The sequence below is a fragment of the Trachemys scripta genome, chromosome 3 (assembly GCF_013100865.1).
Source record: "Trachemys scripta elegans isolate TJP31775 chromosome 3, CAS_Tse_1.0, whole genome shotgun sequence".
Classification (NCBI taxonomy): Eukaryota; Metazoa; Chordata; order Testudines; family Emydidae; genus Trachemys; species Trachemys scripta.
In genome coordinates, this window is record NC_048300.1 from 120,793,326 (window position 1) to 120,814,357 (window position 21,032).

At 41.8% G+C, this 21,032-nt stretch overlaps 1 protein-coding gene across 1 annotated transcript in view; it reads left to right on the forward strand.

Moving 5' to 3' along the window:
* The window catches only part of REV3L (REV3 like, DNA directed polymerase zeta catalytic subunit), a 228,103-nt gene that overhangs the window by 118,307 nt on the left and 88,764 nt on the right, over positions 1–21,032 (forward strand). The window contains exons 4-10 of the mRNA XM_034766889.1: positions 9,352–9,446; positions 10,091–10,195; positions 11,294–11,378; positions 11,466–11,614; positions 12,148–12,273; positions 16,835–17,072; positions 19,852–19,994. Coding sequence (XP_034622780.1) covers positions 9,352–9,446; positions 10,091–10,195; positions 11,294–11,378; positions 11,466–11,614; positions 12,148–12,273; positions 16,835–17,072; positions 19,852–19,994 — 941 coding nt within the window. The remainder of the gene's footprint in view (positions 1–9,351; positions 9,447–10,090; positions 10,196–11,293; positions 11,379–11,465; positions 11,615–12,147; positions 12,274–16,834; positions 17,073–19,851; positions 19,995–21,032) is intronic.

Sequence of the window (21,032 nt, forward strand, 5' to 3'; positions counted from 1 at the left end):
CAGTCAGGGGGAAGGGCTCTGGCTGCCAGAGCCCCATGCGAGCGGCTGACTTTCCTGCAGCCCTCCCAGCCGCTCGCTCTGCTCTGCATGGGGGGGAAGTCCCGGACATTTTTAGTGATTTACAAATTCCCCCCTGGACGCTATTTTTAACACAAAAAGGAGGACATGTCCGGGTAAATCCGGACGAATGGTAACCCTAATAGTAGTTGTTATTGGGGCCTTTAGTGCTCTGGATAAGGTATACCCATATGTTACTATAGGTAGATTTAGGATCCATGGATCTTGAAAGGTGTGTTGTAGGCGGGGTGTTGATCATTGTAGCATTGGAAATATGTCTGCAGGCTGTATCTGTTATTCTGGCAAAGTCTGGGGCCACTTTGAGTGGATGTGTCCTGGTCTGTGGGTGGGGAGCTTGCTTCTGATGATGAGCTTGGAGAGGTAGGGGAGTTGTTTGAAGGTCAGCTTTTGACAGCAGTAGCCTCTTCTGCAGATGCAGAGAAAATATTTTCTTCTTTTCAGTTTATTCAACTCTTTCAGTTCAATGACTAATTTATTTAAAGTTAAGAAAGTAATTGAGAGTTGAAAAAGCAGGAAAACTTGTATTCCTCTTCCAGTATATGACTAATGCCTTGTTTACACTACAGAGTTAAGTCAACTTAAGTTACGTCGACTATCATATGCCACTTTAATTACATCCGTTGTGCATGTCCACACAATGCTCCTTTTGTCAGCGGAGCCCGTCCCCAATCAGTGCTCTTGCATCGACAGAGAGAGCGTTGCATCGGGGTAGCTATCCCACTGTGCAGCTTGCCACCCTCTGCCACTGGGAGATCTCAGAATGAATCGCAATGCATCACGCAGACATGCTCATTGTCCAGTGATGCAGTTCTTTCCATCCCATCGTTCCACGAGCTTCTGACTCAGTTTCATGCCGTTTTTAAATGGCCCTGTAAACTGTGCACTTGTGATCTCTGCCTTAAAGCATGGATCCTGAACTGCTGACCAGTCTGATGATGAGCATTAAGAACACAACATGGCTAGTCTTGCAGAATTTTATGAGCTGGGAAACAGAGAATCTGTGGTGCCTGCCCTGCTGTGTGTAATGGAAAGAAACAATTCAAGATTGCTGCTGGCATTCACGGAGCAGCTGCACTTGGTGGACTGTCGATATTGGGCTTGGGAAATAAGCACTGAGTAGTGAGATCACATCGTGATGCATGTATGGGATGACGAGCAGTGGCTACAGAACTTTTGGATGTACAAAGCCACCTTTCTGGAACTGTGTGCAGAACTCGCCCCTGCCCTGCGGCACAAGGACCACCAGAATGAGAGCTGCCCTCACAGTGGAAAAGCGAGTGGTGATTGCTGTGTGGAAGCTAGCAAAGCCAGACTGCTACCAGTCAGTTACAAGTCAGTTTGGGGTTAGAAAGTCCACTGAGGAGTTTGCGGTGATGCAAGTGTGCTGGGCTGTTAATCGCCTTCTGCTATGAAGGACTGTAACTCTGGGTAATGTGCATGAAATAATTGATGGTTTTGCAGCAATGGGATTCTGTGGCAGAGCAATAGATTGAATGCATATCCCAATTTTGGCGCCAGACCATCTTGTGATGGATACATCAACTGAAAGGGCTACTTCTCCACGGTCTTGCCGGCACTGGTGGATCACCAGGGCCATTTCACGGACATCAATGCGGGTTGTTCAGGAAAAATTCAAGATGCATGCATCTTTAGGAACACTGGACTATATAGAAAGCTGCACACTGGGATTTCTTTCCAGAAGATTGCTATGGGGGATGGGCATATGCCCATAATGATCCTGGGAAACCCTGCCATCCCCTTGCTCCCATGGCTCATGGAAGTAAGGGGGAACCAAGACAGAAGCAAAGAGTGCTTCAACAACAGGCACCGAATGACTGTTGAATGTGCCTTTGGCAGATTAAAAAGTCACTGGCGCTGCCTTTTTGGCAGGTTAGACCTCATTGAGGAAAATATTCCGATGGTCATAGCAGCCTACTGTGCATTGCATAACATTTGCAAAGCGAGGGGGGAAATGTTTCCCTAGGGGTAGAGTGATGAGATGGATTGGTTGGCTGCTGATTTTAAGCAGTCCGATACCAGGGCAATTAGGGGGACTATATGAATCAGGGAGGCTTTGAAGAAGTATTTTGACAATGAGTCACAGTAATGTGTCTTTGTGATGCATTTGGCCAGGCAGTGTTTAGTTGCTGCCTTGAATGACCCCTGTAATGCTTGCCTCTTGAAAAATAACTAAAAAGTACAAATGCAAGACAAGATGTAAAGCAATGATGTAAATCAAGGTTTCCTGCTTCCTGATTTAAATCATGATTAAAATCAATGATTTATTCACTCTGATATAAAGCATCCATCCTGGTTATACAAGTTATCCTGTTTATTCTTATTAAAAATTGGCAAAAATTAGTTTTTTCCAATCCTCTGGAGCTAGCTCAGTATTCTAAAATTTGTTAAATATCAACATCAGTGGATGAGAGTGTTACTCAGTCAATTTTTAAAACTCTTGGTGCAAATTATTGGTTTCTGCATATTTTAAAAATGTTTAACCTTAGTATTTTCTGTTTAACATGCTTCCTAGTTAATTTTGGAATAGGTAATATTTATCACTGTAAGTTGTGAATATATCATCCAGCTTCTTTCCAAATACAGAACAGTAATATTTATTGATTCTGCCTTTTCTGCATCATTATGAACTCTGAAGGGCCTTTCCTGCCATTAACCTGGGTTAAGGACAGAACATCAGTCTTAAATTTGAAATTCCTGTTCTTTCTCTTTAACAGAAATTGTATTATTTTCTTAGAGAGTTACACTCAGATACCAAGAAGCACTTCTAACCACATAAAAATTTAATTATATCTGACATAAGATTTCATAGTCAATTTACTGGATTAGTGGTAATGTGATAAACTATCCAGTTTGATTTACAGTCTAGAGACTGCGTGAGTAACAGGGTTTGAGAATCTTTCAGAAAGTGTGCCTAGCCCCTTAAGTGAGAAAGTATCTTATATTAACATGAACATAAAAATGGCCATACTGGGTCAGACCTGTGGTCCATCTAATCCAGTATCCTGTCTTCCAACAGTGGTGTTCAGTGCCAGATGCTTCAGAGGGAATGAACAGAACAGGGCAATTATCAAGTGATCCATCCCCTCTTGTCCACTCCCACCTTCTGGCAGTCAGAGGCTTGGGGACACCCAGAACATGGGGTTGCATTCATGTCCAGCCTGGCCAATAGCCATGAATAGACCTATCCTCCACGGATTTATCTAATTCTATTTTTAACCCAGTTATATTTTTGGCCTTCACAACATCCTTTGGCAACAGGTTGACTGTGCATTGTGTGAAAAAGTACTTCCTTTGTTTTAAACCAGCTGCCTGTTAATTTCATTGGGTGACCCCTGGTTCGTGTGTTATGTGAAGGGGTAAATAACACTTCCCTATTCACTTTTTGCACACAATTCATTATTTTATAGACCTCCATCATATCCCTCCTTAGTCTTCTCTTTTCTAAGATGATCAGTCCCAGTCTTTTTAATCTCTCCTCATATGGAAACTGTTCCATATCCCTGATAATTTTTGTTGCCCTTTGTACTTTTTCCAGTTCTAGTATATCTTTTTTGAGGTGAGGCAATCAGAACTGTACGCAGTATTCAAAGTGTGGGTGTACCATGGATTTATATAGTTGCATTATATTTTCTTTCTTCTTATCTGTCACTTTCCTAATGGTTCCTACAGTTCTCTTAGCTTTTTGACTACCACTATACTTAAGTGGATCTTTTCAGAAAACTATTCACAATGACCCCACGATCTCTTCCTTGAATGGTAACAGCAAATTTAGACCCCAACATTTTGTATGTATAGTTGGGATTATGTTTTCCAATGTGCATTTATCAGCATTTAATTTCATCTACCATTTTGTTGCCCAGTGACCCAGTTTTGTGAGATCCCTTTGTAACTCTTATCAGTCAGCTTTGGATTTAACTATCTTGAGTAATTTTGTATTGTCTGCCAACTTTGCCACTTCACTGTTTACCCTTTTGTCCAGATCACTTATGAATATGTTGAACAGCATTGGTTCAAGTACAGATTATTGGGTGACCACACTATTTTACCTCTCTCCACTGAGAAAACTGAACAATTATTCCTACCCTTTGTTTCCTATCTTTTAACCAGTTATTGATCCATAAAAGGACCTTCCCTCTTATCCATGACTGCTTACTTTGCTTAAGAGCCTTTGATGAGCGATATTTCTATAGCTAATTATAGAGCAAGCTTGATAAGAAGAGCAGTATGGTGAATTTTGCCTTAATCAAAATGTTGATGGCTACTATACATAGCTTTGAGAGCTTTATGTGCACAATGGTGTGTGTGTGTGTGTGTGTGTGTGTGTGTGTATGGGACTGCATATTTAAAATGTGGAATTGGGGGATAATTTGAAACTCAGAGTTGCAACATCCCAGAATGGGTGGAGGAGAGAGAATTTAACAATTATTTTTGACCCTTCTGTTAGCAGCAATTAACCTAATGAAAGCAGACCCCTTTTGATGCTGACAATATGACAACCAAGTATCTCCCTCCTACTTTTTAAAATAATTTAACAATCAGAAGAACTTTAATCATTTGATTGGAATACTGCTGCAGATGACACTAAACTGGGAGGGATGGTAGATATGCTGGAGGGTAGGGATAGGATACAGAGGGACCTAGACAAGTTAGAGGATTGGGCCAAAAGAAATCTGATGAGGTTCAACAAGGACAAGTGCAGAGTCCTGCACTTAGGACGGAAGAATCCCATGCACTGCTACAGACTAGGGACCGAATAGCTAGGCAGCAGTTCTGCAGAAAAGGACCTAGGGGTTACAATGGATGAGAAGCTGGATATGAGTCGACAGTGTGCCCTTGTTGCCAAAAAGGCTAATGGCATTTTGGGCTGTATAAGTAGAGGCATTGCCAGCAGATCGAGGGACATGATCATTCCCCTCTATTCTGCATTGGTGAGGCCTCATCTGGAGTACTGTGTCCAGTTTTGGGCCCCACAGCACAAGAAGGATATGGAAAAATAGGAGAGTCCAACGGAGAGCAACAAAAATGATTAGGGGTCTGGAGCACATGACTTATGAGGAGAGGCTGAGGGAACTGGGATTGTTTAGTCTCCAGAAGAGAAGAATGAGGGGGGATTTGATAGCCGCTTTCAATTACTTGAAAGGGGGTTCCAGAGGGGATGGATCTAGACTGTTCTCAGTGGTACCAGATGACAGAACGAGGAGTAATGGTCTCAAGTTGCAGTGGAGGAGGTTTAGGTTGGATATTAGGAACAACTTTTTCACTAGGAGGGTGGTGAAGCACTGGAATGGGTTACCTAGGGAGGTGGTGGAATCTCCTTCCTTAGAGGTTTTTAAGGTCAGGCTTGACAAAGCCCTGGCTGGGATGATTTAGTTGGGGATTTGTCCTGCTTTGAGCAGGGGGTTGGACTAGATGACCTCCTGAGGTCCTTTCCAACCCTGATATTCTATGATTCTATGATACACTTTTTTCTTTGATGTTTAAACTATTGTTAATGAAAGAATAAATTGGTTTTCAATCACTGATGCTAGGTCTGAGTATGTCACAAATGAAGTATGCAGTCTCCCCTCCATCCTCTTCATTTTATTAAACTTGTACCAAATGTATTAATACCAAGCCACTTGACTGTTCCATTTGATATACAAAGTTCTGAAAAGACTAATAGTCCTGGTGTACTTACTACAATTCATAACTGAATTTAAAAATGCAATGGGGAAAAACATTAATCTTGAATACTATGGTGTAACTAGTTAATTAGCATCCATAATAGCCCCATAAGAAAAGAGAATGATACTAACTGGTACTCATATCAGCATGACAAACTTTTAGATACAGTGTTGCAAATTCATTTATATTTCATTTTAAAGGATAGCAAAATTAATGAAGGGAAAATGTTATCATTATTACTTTTATCTTCAACATTATAGCATTGTTTACATGATGAAATCGGCAATTTGCTGAGGTCTGATGTGGATCTGAAGAGTGACGATCATCGTTTTTAGCACCATCAGGAATTCATCATTTGAAACAAGAAGTTACAGACCTGCAACTTGTGTTTAATTCTGTCTATTTAAAGGGGAACTATAGAACACTTCTGTAATTCCTAGATAAACTTCTCATATCGCTGAAATCTCAAATATTTCTTTAAGTAACTGTACTTTCTACTAAAAGTTGTATGGAAGTGAATTTGTGGTTATTTGGAAATCTATTCATGCTTGGGATCAGGGCCGGCACCAGCTTACCAAGCAGGTGCTTGGGGCGGCCACTTCAGAGAGGGGTGGCACGTCCAGCTGTTCGGCGGCAAATGGACAGACGGTCCCTCACTCCTGCTCGGAGTGAAGGACCTTCCGCCGAATTGCCGCCGCAGATCGCAATCGCGGCTTTTTGTTTTGTTTTGTTTGGCTGCTTGGGGCGACCAAAACCCTGGAGCCGGCTCTGCTTGGGATGTTCTCTTTTTATATTGCTACCAAAGCAGAAACTCTTCGGTCTCTCTTTAAAATGTATTTGTAGAGTTACCTATTGTATGTTCTTTTTAAAATAAAAAAAACTGGAAGTTATGCATTTCTTCCAAGTTATAAGAGATAATGTTGTCATGTGCATAACAGTGAACAGTCTGTATTAAGGTTCCTGTCCACTGGTGTATTTGGCTTTAAAGGTTTAGAACGGTTGTCTGGCTCATACCAAGAGTAGAGACTGCAATATATTATTAAGGGGATATTCCATTTTTCAGATGAGCTGTTTAACATACGTTTTTACATCAGTTAGAGAAGAGTTGAATTGAGTTCTATTTTAGATCCCAGGATATTTCCCCGAAATAAGTGATATTTTAACCAAGATTATTTCTCCGTAAGTGGAAGAGGAATATAGGTGACAGTGCCAAAGTGGCTATAGCTTCACGTCTGTTTGCTATATAAATAGCCCTCCCAAAGCAAGGTATTTGGTTTCCAATGCTTTTATTATAGAAACTAGTGCTTAATGACTACTGTTGCCTCTATAATCAATGTGCTACTGATAACAAATTCATGGATTAGGTATTCCAAAGCAGTTCATAAAGTGTGTAGAAGTGCTATTTCTGGGTCCCAGTTCTGCTGGCACAAAAGATGTGTAGCTTCTCTCAAGAAAATTAGACCAATAGCAGCCAATGACAAGTTCACATTTTGATAACCTTCAGTTAACTTCAGACTTCCTCTTTTCTCTCCTCAATCTTTTTCCTGCCTCCTAAGAAAAAGAACATATTACAGTCTCTGCCTTTTAGAGCAGTAAAGCTTGTTGTTTTTTTACTTGCAGGCCTTGCTATTTTTGGAGTGGGGAGGTAGCATGAGCTCAGGGTACAAGAGAAGAGGGCAAAAAGTTGCACTGGTTTAGAAGCACCTTCAGCCTACTTTAGCAAACCCCCTCTGCTGTGGCTCAGACCTGCATTCTGAAGTGACTTCTGATGACATGTCAAAGCACTGGGCCATAGCTTACATGCCCTTGACCTGGGAGCTTGCACTTCGGGGGACTCAGACCAGCTGAACTCCCACACTGAATTTGGAAGGACCTGTTGGTGGACTCACCCTCCTTTTTCTCTAAAACACAGATAGAATCAGGATAAGGAAGAGATGCTACCTCAGTGTTTTATACCTTGATAAATCAGGCCTTTTCTAGAATTTAGTTTCAGGGAGAGGGGAGCAAGAACTGCTGCAAAGAAATTGTCTTAATAGAGCCCCAGCAGAGCAGATCTTCATATTAAATTAATATATGGAGATATACCTATCTCATAGAACTGGAAGGGATCCCAAAAAGTCATCGAGTCCAGCCCCCTGCCTTCACTAGCAGGGCCAAGTACTGACGCCAGATCCCTAAGTGGCCTCCTCAAGGATTGAACTCACAACCCTGGGTTTAGCAGGCCAATGCCAAACCACTGAGCTATCCCTCCCTCATAGGCTAGCTGGGTATGACTTTATCAGAAGGGAGTTTATATGTGAACCAGCTTTTGTTCACATTCCCTGGAATCTTCTAGGCTGCTGGCTGTTTTTTAAGGTGGAGCTCAACAGATGGAATCTGAGGTAAATATTTTTCAGAGAACATTTCAGTAAAGCAATGATGACCTTTGCTTCCTAGAATATTTTCTTTTGGGAGATGGGTCCAGAGATCAATTTATTTGTCAACTCTATGTCTTTACCCCTTAGTATTTTGTATGCCGACTATACAGCTAATATGTTTGAGGCTTTCTTTGTGCCCGAGAAAGAAAATATACAAGTAGACTGGCTCATTCATCAAAGGATTCACCCAAGCAATGCATCTTGGAGAACGGCATATTCCAGTTGCAAGTGGCTTTGTGGGGCCTTATCCAAATAGAACTGTTCAATAAAAGGCACAACAGGAAAGTGGACATGTTCTGCTGCAGTGTCCAAACCATCAGGCAATAACAGGATCCATTCCTGATCTCATACTAGACCTTCTCCTAGCTAGTAGTCCTTAGTTTGTTTAGTTGGTTTGGGACCCTGGTAGTTTCTTTTTACTTGATTGTTTCTTGTTACTTTATCCCAGAGAAGCAGTTGATTTATAAGGGGTTTGGGAAATAGGGCATCTTTTGCATTGTTTTTCTTTACACTTAATGGAAAATGCTGAACCAGTCCCTACCTGTTTTGCACTATAGAACTCTGACCCAGAAAGGAGAATTTTCTTACTGCTAATTCCTTTCTGGGTCCTGGATTCCACCAACATGGATTCTGTCCGAACTGATGAGAGAGCAATGGAGAGAACAGTGTTACTCTAGATGAAAGGTGACAAATGAGAGCTGCTTACTAGCTGCTCCCCTGCCTAATCTGCATATAAAAGGAGCTACTCTCTGTTCTACAACAGAGGAATCTGCATCCCAGAAAGAAATTAGCAGTAAGAATATTCTCCTGTTAAAAGCAAATTCTATTCAAATATGTACCCGGTTATTTTCACATTTGAAATACATTTAAAAGCATCACTGCCACAGTATTTCAGAAATGGCATCTTCGCTTCCTCCCCAAAACATGATCTCGGTATTTGGACATCTGTATGTATCCAAATTAGAAATAGGTATGTGTGTGTTGATTTAAAAACTTATAGTAAATGGCAATAATAATTGATAGTTACGTGGACTGAATTAGCATAGTAATTTTGCCCTGCAACTATTTTGGTTGCCATTCCAAGTAAAGGAGAGAGTTATTTTAAAAAATTCACAAGAAAAATCATTATCAAATTAACCCATCTGACTATGTGATATTTATTTTATTGCAGCTCTTTAATATTAGATGGTGTTGAACCACAGAGTACCTGCGAATTGGAGGTGGATGCAGTAGCTGCTGATATTTTGAATCGATTGGATGTTGAAGGTGAATTGCTAATTATTCTGTATGTAATGCTCTTCAGGGCAGGGATTTATATTGTCATATTATTATAATGCCTAGCACAACGAGGCTTAAACCCTGATTGAGGCATCTGATATACTGCATGCAATATAAATAATAAGGTGCTCAGATACTCTAGTCATGGACAGCAGTACGAAACTCTATGATAAACAAGAACTATAAAATGGATATTGGAGAGAGGAGAAAGCAGGGGATTAGAAGAATAGCCAAGCATCACAGGAACAACACAGAATCTCGGTAATGGGGCTCAGTAGGCTTTTTTTGGCCTGTAAGAAAAGGATGTAAAATTCCAGTTATTTTGGTTCTTCCACAACTTATTTAATGACCACTGAATGAACATTGGCATGGGTGCCAAAAGAAGCTATGCTTTTGTCCACACAACTAAGTAGTAAGAGTCTTCAAAAGCAAGGATTACTAGGGAATAAATAGAGGAATTATGCCAGAACTTTGCATTACACCAGTATGTCCAGGCAAGGTATGACTTGCAATGAACAGCAGCGGACTGATGCGAAGCTATTAGTGGAACAATAAGCCATTGTCAGAGTTATTTAAAGAATTTGTTTCTTCACCCTGACAACCTTTCCTTGATGTATTCTGGCATATTCCAGCCCAGATTGGGAGGAACCCTGGTTTGCAAGCTATATGGGAAGATGAAAAGCAGCGCCGGAGAGAGAAGAATGAATCTTCTCAGATTAGTCCATCTGATTCACAAGGTAAATGAAGTGTACAGTGATGTGCAGTTTGTCTATAGAACATTTTTATAGGAGAGGTGAGTAGGATACAGAGCTGAAGTTAATGTATTAAGTTCGGGTTTTTTGAGATTTATTGTTTTTATTTTATTGAAAGAGCATTATCCAATATTTGTATTTTAAAATATTAAAATTTGATTCAAAATCATATTAATTAACAGAATATAATATACACAGCACAGGTTGTTGCCTGTGCTGTGTATAATAAAGTTAAGGTTGCCTGACACTTTCCATTATAATACTCTATATTCCAGGGCTGCCTAGAGGATTCAGGGGGCCTGGGGCAAAGCGGGGGAGCTGCAGCGCTTGTACGCTCCCAGCGGCGATCCGGGTCTTCGGCGGCATTTCAGCGGCAGGAGGCCCTTCAGTCGCTCCGCGTCTTCGGCAGCACTGAAGGACCCACCGCCGAAATGCCGCCGAAGATCCGGTCTGCCGCCGGGCCAGGGCTCATGGGGCCCCTCTGGGGCCCGGGGCAAATTGCCCCATTCCCACCCACACACACAACCCATTTGGACTGATGTTTTCCAGGCTATGGGTGTCTTCCTAAAACAGTTTTTTCTTTTTCCGGCAAAGTTTCAGTTAAAACAGTGTAGTTATTTCTCAGAACCAGGTTAGGAGAAAAATACATTGTTTTGGTCAGGTTAAAAATTAATTGCACAGGGAAAACTGTACTCTTGGAATTAATCAAGGTTGTGCAGTGAATGAGACTGTTCTCAGATGGGGCAAAAGGTGGAACTGCAGCAACTTTCTGGCAGAAGCCTTTTTCTGCACAAAAAATTAAAAATATGCACGGTTAATTGATTCTGCACGTGTGCAGTGGCGCAGAATTCCCCCAGGAATAATAGCTGCATTGGTTATGGTTGTACTGTCTTTCTTTGGTTTCTGATCACAGTTGTAACACTCAAATTTGAACTGGTTTTAAGCAAATATATTTTTTCAAAAGATTATTAGTGAGTTGCTAATATAAGCGATCATCCTAGCAGTCATACACAAGTTACTTTGTGTTGATAGATTAGAGTAAAAACTCCAAATAACAAACCTTTTTTTTTTTTAATCTTAAAGATCGTGGATTTGTGCCAACAACAGAGAGTGAAAAAATCTTTCAAAAGAGACTTAAGGAAATCCTCAAGCAAAGTGACTTCTCTGTGTAAGTAGACAGCCATTTCCCATGATTTATAACCTTTTGTACTAACCTGAATAGTCATTTTAAAGATTTTTTTTTTAAATTAAATAGAACGTTGTCAGGCTCAGTGGACTACAGTAATGGATCAGAGGAGTTTTCTGCTGAGTTAACACTACATTCAGAGGTACTTTCTCCTAAAGCAGTTCCATGTTCACCAGCCAATATGGTGGAAGTGCACAAAGATAAGCAGCTGAACACAGGTGAGTATTTTCAGTGACATTAATTTTAGGGACCAAGCCTTACACATTCACATATTTAGGCCATTGGAACTTTATGTATGAATAAATCGAGCAGGATTTGACTCTTCGTTATAGACTGCCTGAACTAAACAGTACCTTTGCCCTCACTTTAGCTCCTTGTAACACTAGTAAAGTAAACTCTTCACCAGGGGTACTTAGGAGCCAGCTATGCCATCTCTCTACATGCATTTGGGTCCTCTCTGTGTCAGTAGCATATCTGACTGGGGAGCTAGTTTTTCTTTGTACTACCTGAGCAGTGCAAAGAATGTGAAGCAAGTCACAAAATCTGCAGGATTTTCATCACCACAAAGACATTTTGTGGATCAAAATGTTCATAGTTGATAGAACCACAGAAACTTTTTAGAAGTCTTTTAAAATAATTTGTAAATACTTGAATGTTTAATAGCCACAAACTGATTTTTAGAAATTGTTTTGCTTTCATATTGAAACACTGATGTATATTACTCCTTCAAGTTTTGTCTAATTTTTTAAAGAACCTAATAGGGATACTAATAAAGAGGAGGATGCGCTTATTAATGAAGAAGCGATTTTAAACGTCATGGAAAATAGTCAGAGTTTTCATCCACTGTCTCAGAGACTGAATCAGACTGCAGTTTTCAGTGAGTATAACCAGGGCATGAATAATACGTTCTTTGCTACTGGGCAACTGTTGCCATTCCCTCTGTGTATTTAGTTCTGTATCAAACCCAGAGGAAGGCAGACTCCTTAACCCAAGGAGTTTGCAGTTTAGAAGGTTGCCTTCCAGTGTCGCCTTCTATAATCTCTCACCAATCCAGCTGGTTTGTAGAGACTGCTCTGCTGCTGCTGCCGCTCTAATTCAAAATGTCATTTTCCAGGTCAAGCAACTAGAGGTGCTGGGAGGAGTTCCTGTTCCATATGTCTCTAAAAGGTGTGGGGATGCTTGAGGAGATTCTGGAGTCCCAAAATTTGGGTTAGAGAGAAAGGGGGCCTGGCTGGCCTGTTCTCTCCCCTGCCTATATTGCTCACACTCTTCTCAGCTCTCTTTCTCTGGGTTTGGGGCGAGAGAGAACTCTCATAGGCTGGCTTTAACAGACCAGCTCCCTGGAGGTATTGGTGGATGGTAATCAGAGAGACAAGTGGTGGGGATGGGAAGAATTTTTCCCCAAGATAAGTGGATAAAAAAGGATCTTGATAAATTAGAGGAATTTGAATTGAAATTAACAAGATGAAATTCAATACAGACATCTGCAAAGTACTGAACTTAAGAAGGAAGTCAAATGCACAGCTACAAATAATAGGGAATAATTGGCTAGATGTTAGTACTGCTGAAAAGGATCTGGGGGTTATAGTGGATCACAAATTGAATATGAATAGAACCCTACCAAGGTCAGGGTCCACTTTTGTCAATTTCATGGACATAGGATTTTAAAAATAGCAAATTTCATGATTTCAGCTATTTAAATCTGAAATTTCAAGGTGGTGTACTTTTAGGGATCCTGACCCAAAAAGGAGTTGTGTAGAGGTGGGGAGGGGATCACGAGGTTATTGTAAGTGGGGGTTGTGATACTGCTACCCATAATTCTGCACTGCTGGTGGTGCTGCCTTCAAAGCTGGGCAGTTGGAGAGTGGTGGCTGCTGTCTGGGAACCCAGCTCTGAAGGCAGAATTTCCACCAGCAGCAGCACAGAAGTAAGGGTGGCATGGTATGGTATTGTCACGCTTACTTCTGTGCTGCTTCTGGCGGGATGCTGCTTTCATAGCTGGGCGCCTGGCCAGCAGCCGCTGCTTTCCCATCACCCAGCTACAAAGGCAGCGCAGAACTAAGGGTGGCAATACCGTGACACCCTCCCCACCTAAAATAACCTTCTGACACACACACCCCGCAACTCCCTTTTGGATCAGGATCCCCAATTTGAGAAACGGTAGTCTCCTCCTTTAAATCTGTATAGTATTGGGTAAAATTACACAAGAGACCAGATTTCACAGTCCATGACGCGTTTTTCATGGCCGTGAATTTGGTAGGGTCCTATGTATAACACTGGCCACAGAATTTTACCCAGTAATTTCTGCATCATTCCCATTACTTCTGATTGAACTAGAGCATGATGAAAGGAGGAATATTTAACGGTTAAATGCCCCTGTATTAGAGTCTCTAAATCGTTAATGGGGGGAGGCCAGATTTCACAGTCTGTGACGCGTTTTTCATGGCCATAAATTTGGTGGGGCCCTAAATATGAGTCAACAAAGTGGTGCAGCTGCAAAAAAGGCTAAGGCTAAGGCTATGTCTAGGCTGCAGAGTTTTGTTGCCAGAAGTTATGTCGCTTTAATTAAACCACTGTTTCACATCCACATTACGCTCCTTGTGTCGGCAGATTGTATCCACAGTAGTAGCTCTTGCATCAATATAGAGAGCAGTGCATTGTGGGTGGTTATCCCACTGTTTAATTGGCCACAGGGTGCTTTTGGAAGGGTTTGCACTGCCTCATGGGGCAGGTACAGTGTCACGTGATGCAGGTTTCTTAATCCCATTGTTCCATGGGTATCCTATTAAGATTGCCAACCGCTTTTCAACTGAAGTGGGGAGGAGTGGGTGGGGGAGCGTGTGACAGCAAGTGTGTGGAGGGGGAGAGACAGTGTGTGTGTGGGAGGTATATGTGAGAGAATGTGTATGCTGGGGGGACAGTGAGTATGCTGTCTCAGCTGCTGAAAGCAGCCAGTTCTGAGGCAGGGGGAGGGGGACACCCTGGACATCTGGCCCCCACTTCCCTCCTTGGCTCTGCACAGCAGTCTCACACACACACCCGCCCCTGCCTGCCTGCTTCTGTGTTCCTAGTGCAGGAGACAACAGCATTCCACATTAACCATTTGCTCTTTTTTCCCCAGAGCAGAGCAGCATGCTGAGCTGTCAGAACTTCATAGAGCTTTGAAAGGGGAGGGGTACATGCCTGCAGGACAGATGAGTTCAAAACTGTGAGCAGAGCAGTCACAGTGGGCATTGTGGAATACTGGGGGAGCATCTGCACGCTCTTTGGGACGAATGGCAGTGTTTATACTGACACTGTCACTTTAACTTCGCTGCAAAAAGCCCTTTGTCTCTCGTCAAGGTGGTTTTATTTTGTCGCCAATAGTGGCATTGCAGTGTGTACACCTTCAATGTTTTGCCACCAGAAGCTGCCTTTTGCCGACAAAACTCTGCAGTGTAGAAAAGGCCTAATATTCTGGGCTGTATTTTCAGGAGTGTCGTATCTAAGAGAGAGAAGAGAATTGTTCCACTGTATTTGACACTAGTGAAGCCTCAACTGGAGTACTAGCAGCAAAGAGTCCTGTGGCACCTTATAGACTAAGAGATGTATTGGAGCATGAGCTTTCGTGGGTGGATACCCACTTCGTCGGATGCATTCACCCATGAAAGTTCATGTTCCAATACATCTGTTAGTCTATAAGGTGCCACAGGACTCTTAGTCTGGATCTGTAAAAGCAGCAAACACGGCTAACCCTCTGAAACTGGAGTACTGTTTCCAGTTCTGGGTGCCACACTTTAAGGAAGATGTAGACAAATTGGAAAGAGTTCAGAGGAGAGCAACAAAAATGATGAAAAGTTTAGAAAACCTGATCTATGAGGAAAGGCTAGGGAAAAAACCTGGGTATGTATAGTCTAGAGAAAAGAAGATTGAATGGGGACCTGATAACAGTCTTCGAGTATGTTAAGAGCTGTTACCGAGAGAATGATGATCCATTGCTTTCCATGTCCATTGAAGGTAGTACAAGAAGCAATGGGCTTAATCTGCAGCACTTTTTTAACTATAAGGATAGTTAAGTATTTGGAATAGGTTACCAAGAGAGGTTGAAGAATCCCCATCATTGAAGGCTTTTAAGGATAGGTTAGACAAGCACCTATCAGGTATGGTCTAGGTCAGTGATTCTCAAACTTTTGTACTAGTGACCCCTTTCACATAGCAAGCCTCTGAGTGCGACCCCCCTTATAAATTAAAAACACTTTTTATATATTTAACACCATTAGTGCCACCATGCTGGAGGGCAAAGTGGGGTTTGGGGTGGAGGCTGTCCTCTCACAACCCCCCACATAATAACCTCATGACCGCCTCAGCGTCCCCCAGTTTGAGAACCCCTGGTCTAAGTATACTTCGTCCTGCCACATTATGGAGGGCTGGACTAGATGACCTCTCGAGATTCCTTTCAGCCCTACATTTTTATGATTCTTTAGTTGAAGGCAGAGACAAAGCAGCCCAAGGATTGAGAACATGTAAAGATATGGGAGAGAGAGGAAAACCCAGGATGAAAGGAGAGAGAGCTCAGTGGTTTGAGCATTGGCCTGCTAAACCCAGGGTTGTGAGTTCAATCCTTGAGGGCGCCACTTAGGGATCTGGGGAAAAATCAGTACTTGGTCCTGCTAGTGAAGGTAGGGGGCTGGACTCGATGACCCTTCGGGGTCCCTTCCAGTTCTATGAGATAGGTATATTTCTATATACAGAGAAAGATGGGATCAGGGGAACAGCTTGTGGGATTAATGGCAAATAGTAGAAAATAGATCTCCTCAATAGAAAGAAGGAATTAGGGGTGGAAGGAGAGGAGGAATATTCTTCCTGGATGCTTTCAATTTTGCTTTTTTTAAAAGTAGGCAAAATCTTGGACAGTGAAGGGTGCAGATGAGTATAGGAGGAAAAGCAGAGAAGAGTGTTTGAGGAGGGAATTGAATGTGAACTGGAGTCAGTGGGAGTTGGCAGCCTGGGAATTGATTAGGCAAGAGAGGTTAAGTTACTTAGGAAGAGAAGAGAGCAAAAGAAGATGACTTCAACTGCTGCAATGAAGGGAGAGAGCCTTTTTCACCAAGTGTGAGGGGGTGGAAGGAATTGGAGAGAAAGGAGCATTGCTGAGAGTGAAATTAGTATAACCAGAGCAAGAAGGAAGAAATGTAAGGAATAGGTATAAGGCTGTCAGGATTGGAGCCTGACAGGGAGGGAGGGTGATGTAAAACAGGGAAATGGAAAATAAGGTGGCCATGAAGAGAGCTGTGTTTCTGGTGCCTCCACCAACTCCCATCACTACCTAATTAATTGATTAAAAATGGTTAGGAATTGTATTTTAAAGTTATTTTACTGAGAAACTATAACTAAACATTCATTTACAAGTAGGATAAAATGTAGGTAAAAATTATGTATGCGTGGGCTTTTTTTTGCAGTGGACAGTAGTTCTGATCAGGCCATGATACACCTGTTGGCTGGCTTGGAGGATGATGGGTATCAAATGGGAGGACACAGAATGTTATCTCAAAACCATTCTCTTGGAAGCTACAGAAATCTCCAGAACAGTGATGATGAAGAAAATGAACCACAGATTGAAAAGGAAGAGATGGAACTCAGTTTGCTAATGTCCCAAAGATGGGATAGCAGCAATGAAGAGCATGGGGAAAAAAGAAGGTATGTATTTGACATGGAAAACAGGCTTTTTCCTTTTTTTTTAAGAAATATTTGTCCTTTTTCCCAAATACTTCATGTTTTCAACTCCTGTGAATATGTAACTCTAAATGAAGTTAAATACTTAAATACTCATACACTATCTCTGACTTAAAGAAGGGACTCCCGTTGAGCATTGGGAGATCTGGGTAGCTCTCAGGCTAGATATGGCTTTTAAAGTGGTAACACTTGATAATCAGTTTTATATGCATGTTTTTTGTATCCAAGCCTCTAATTTTGCTGTTGAGAACATATTTTAAGGTAACTCTTTCCTATATCTATGTTCCTGATCTGTCATCCTTTCCATTATAATCAGTTTAGAGCCTTACTGTGTATGTTTGACACTTGATGTACCTGGAGTCAATTTAGGAAATACATCTGTAAAGACTGATCTGACAGTCCAACAATAGCACCATGTGTTCCCATTCACCTTGAGGTCAATGATTAAATCTTACAGTGCACACTTCTTTTCTGGACCACCAGCAGTAGCAGGGGTGGGCAAACTACAGCCCGCGGGACCGTCCTGCCCAGCCCCCGAGCCCCTGGCCCGGAAGGCTCACCCCCTGGCCCCTCCCCCGCTGTTCCCCCTCGCCTGCAGCCTCAGCTCGCTCTCTCTGCTGCCGGTGCAATACTCTGGGCAGCAGGGCTGTGAGCTCCTGGGGCGACGCAGCTGCAGAGCCCGGCCTGACCCGGTCTCTGTGCTGCACGGTGGCGGTGGCAGCGTGGCCCGGGTCCAGCCGGGCGGCGCGGCTGTAGCACCACCAGCCCCTGGTGCTCCAGGCAGCGCGGTAAGGGGGTAGGAGACGGGGGGGGGGTTGGATAGAGGGCAGGGGAGTTTGGGGTAGTGGTCAGGGAGCAGGGGTGTGGATGGTGGTTGGGGGGGAGACGGGTTGAATGGGGACAGGGGTCCCGGGGGGCAGTCAGGAAGGAGGGGAGGTTGGATGGGGGGGCAGGGGGCAGTCAGGGAACAGGGAGAGGGGGTGGTTGGATGGGGCAGGGGTCCCGGGGGGGCCATCAGGAATGAGAGGAGGGGTTGGATGGGGCGGCGGGGGTCCGAGGGCAGTCAGGGAACAGGGAGCAGGAGGGTGTGGATGGGGCAAGGGTCCCAGAAGAGCCATCAGGGAACGGGGCAGGAGTCCCGGAGGGGGGGCAGATAGGAGGTGGGGGCCAGGCCACGACCCCCTCCCCTAACCGGTCCTCCATACAATTTACTAAACCTGATGGCGGCCCTCAGGCCAAAAAGTTTGGCCGTCCCTGAGCAGTAGGCTGATTCTTTAAGATAAAGGACTCCTGGAGCGCCTTGTGTCATTCTGTATTGACCTCTTTTGTCAACTCAGTATTGACAGGCCCCGAAGGAAGTTATATCCAGCATTTCTCCACCCAAATTCTGATCAGGTCTTTGAGTATTTGAGTTCCATTCAAGAAACTCAAGGCACTTTACAAATATTAATATATTAATTCTAACAACTCTCTTCTGAGGTAGGAAATAATTAAGATCCCCATTTTTAAGATGGAAGAATTGAGGCATGGAGAGATTAACTGATTTTCCTGATGACATACAGAAAAACTCTATTAGACATGGGAATAGAACTTGAATTACCTGACTCCCAGTTCCCATACTTTTTGGACACAAAGCCTTTTTTCCTATCTGATATTACTTTTTCCTCCTTCAAAATATAGTCAAAAGGAAAACTGGATAAAAATATTTCCCTTTTTTTGGACATCACTCTTTTCAAAGTATTTAATCTTAATACTTTGTTATATTAGTACAAAAAATGATTCAGTGGACAGATTTCACTTTTTTTTTTTTTTTTGCATTCCTATGAGTTTATAAATTACTACTTATTTACATTTTCAGGCTAGTAACCCATAATGCCATTCTGGTATACAAAATTATAAAATATTTTAAAAACATTTCTATTAAGATAGGTTTTGTATCCCTTTTTATTTTCATAAAATTTTAAATTGCTTAATAGTTTTTCTAGCGTTCTGTTTTGGAGCCACCAAATAGTTTAGTTGTATGGAACACTATGGAATGCTGTATTTTAAAGAAAAAAATCTCTCTAACGCAGAGCTTCTGCGTTATTTATTTTCTGATTCTCCACTCCCTCCCCCAATGTCTTTCTTAAACTTTAGTGAACCTTTTTTCCACCCATCTTTTTTTTTTTTTGTCCTATGCTAGTACTCATTTTGTTTACATTGTTGTTGTAGCCATGTTGGTTCCAGGATAGTAGAGAGAGAGAAGGTGGGTAAAGTAATATCTTTTATTGGACCAACTTCTGTTTGTGAAAGAAACAAGCTTTTGAGCTACACAGAGCTTTTTCAGGTCTGGAAAAGTACTAGCATGGCAGCCTCAGTGACTTATTTAAAAAACAACAACAAGCCATTACTGAAATAGATGCATCACAAGCTAGACAGAGCACCAGCTCATCTCACACAGACCACTCAGTTTCCTTCAGCCTTTCAGTTGCTATTAAGCACTGGCAAATTGGAATCCGTATGATACAAAATCAAAGTATCACTCAGGTGCCACAGATCTTGTCTACATTTTCCTGACTACCATTATGGTAGTGGATATCACAGTAAAACCACAGAACAATATTCTTGTGTCTCAATGAAATATCTGACAAATATATTTGCCTTTCCTCTCGTCCCTGAAAAGACATTCCCACTTACCTCCACCATAATTCTTTTCAGAGTCTAAAATATCCTGCTCTTATCAGGGTTGCTTAATTTTCTTTAGGTCAGTGAACAAAAATATGCATAGAAGCTCAACTGAAGAGGAGGATTCATCTTCAGAAGAAGAAATGGAATGGAGTGGTAACAGTTTGCTTCTAGCTAATCTCTCTATACCTCAGTTAGATGGAACTGCAGATGAAAACGGTGGTAAGTAAGTGGTAAAACTACTTTAAAAATTGAGTTACTTCTTGGAACATAAGTGGTTTCCTGATCTATGTACCAATCCTGGAAGATCTGATTGCTTTCAACTCCCAAGTCAGTGGGAGGGAGATGCTCTCAACACATTGCAGGAAATGTCCCTTAAATACTGTAAATTGGCTTATAAGATGATTATTCATAAAAGGCTTCTGATTCTCCCAACTGCACCTTCCTTCTCCCACCCTGGTGCCTTTTTTTTGTTATGTTCTGAGTAAAGAGGGTCTTCTGTTAGTCTTAAAGGAGAGGGTAAAGCTCATCCAGTTACCATAGGGATTTTTCTGTTTAAAATTTTTATTATGCATACTCAATATAGAAATTACTACTTTCATGAGACCATTTAAGTCTGCCAGGATTTCACTGTAAGTATATTGAATTTAGTAAACTTGTGAAAGAATCCAGACTCCCTATGTACTGTTTTTCAGTTATATACCACCCATAATTAATACAGTGCTACTCACTTTCAGCCTGCATTTCATTCAATATATTGCATATCTATATCCTGAAATTGCATGAGTTTAAAACTGTGGAACGGCAAGCAGGAACAAGTTAGCAAGGAAGAAGTTTCAAGTTTCAGAATTTAAAAAAAAATATTCTCCCCTTACCCTCATTACCTCTGCAAAAATTAAAAAGGTCTGAAATGACCTCAATTCATAGTGTGGGTAGTCTGAGTTTGATGATAAGAGAATATCTAAATATTATTTTCTACTTACTTTTAGTAGTGTGATCTATATATTATCTTTATATAAGTATACACACACACACACACACACAGAGTTCAATATACTTATATAAAGATAATATAGAGATCACATTTTTTATATACACACACACACACACACACACACACACACACACACACAAATACTTGGTTCTATGGCAAAGGGATCCTAATATTAAGATGAAGTATTTGCTTTAGTTTTTTTTCTAATTAATAGTAGTCATTTTTCTTTAATGAGAGAGACAAGGTGGGTGCGGTAATATCTTTTA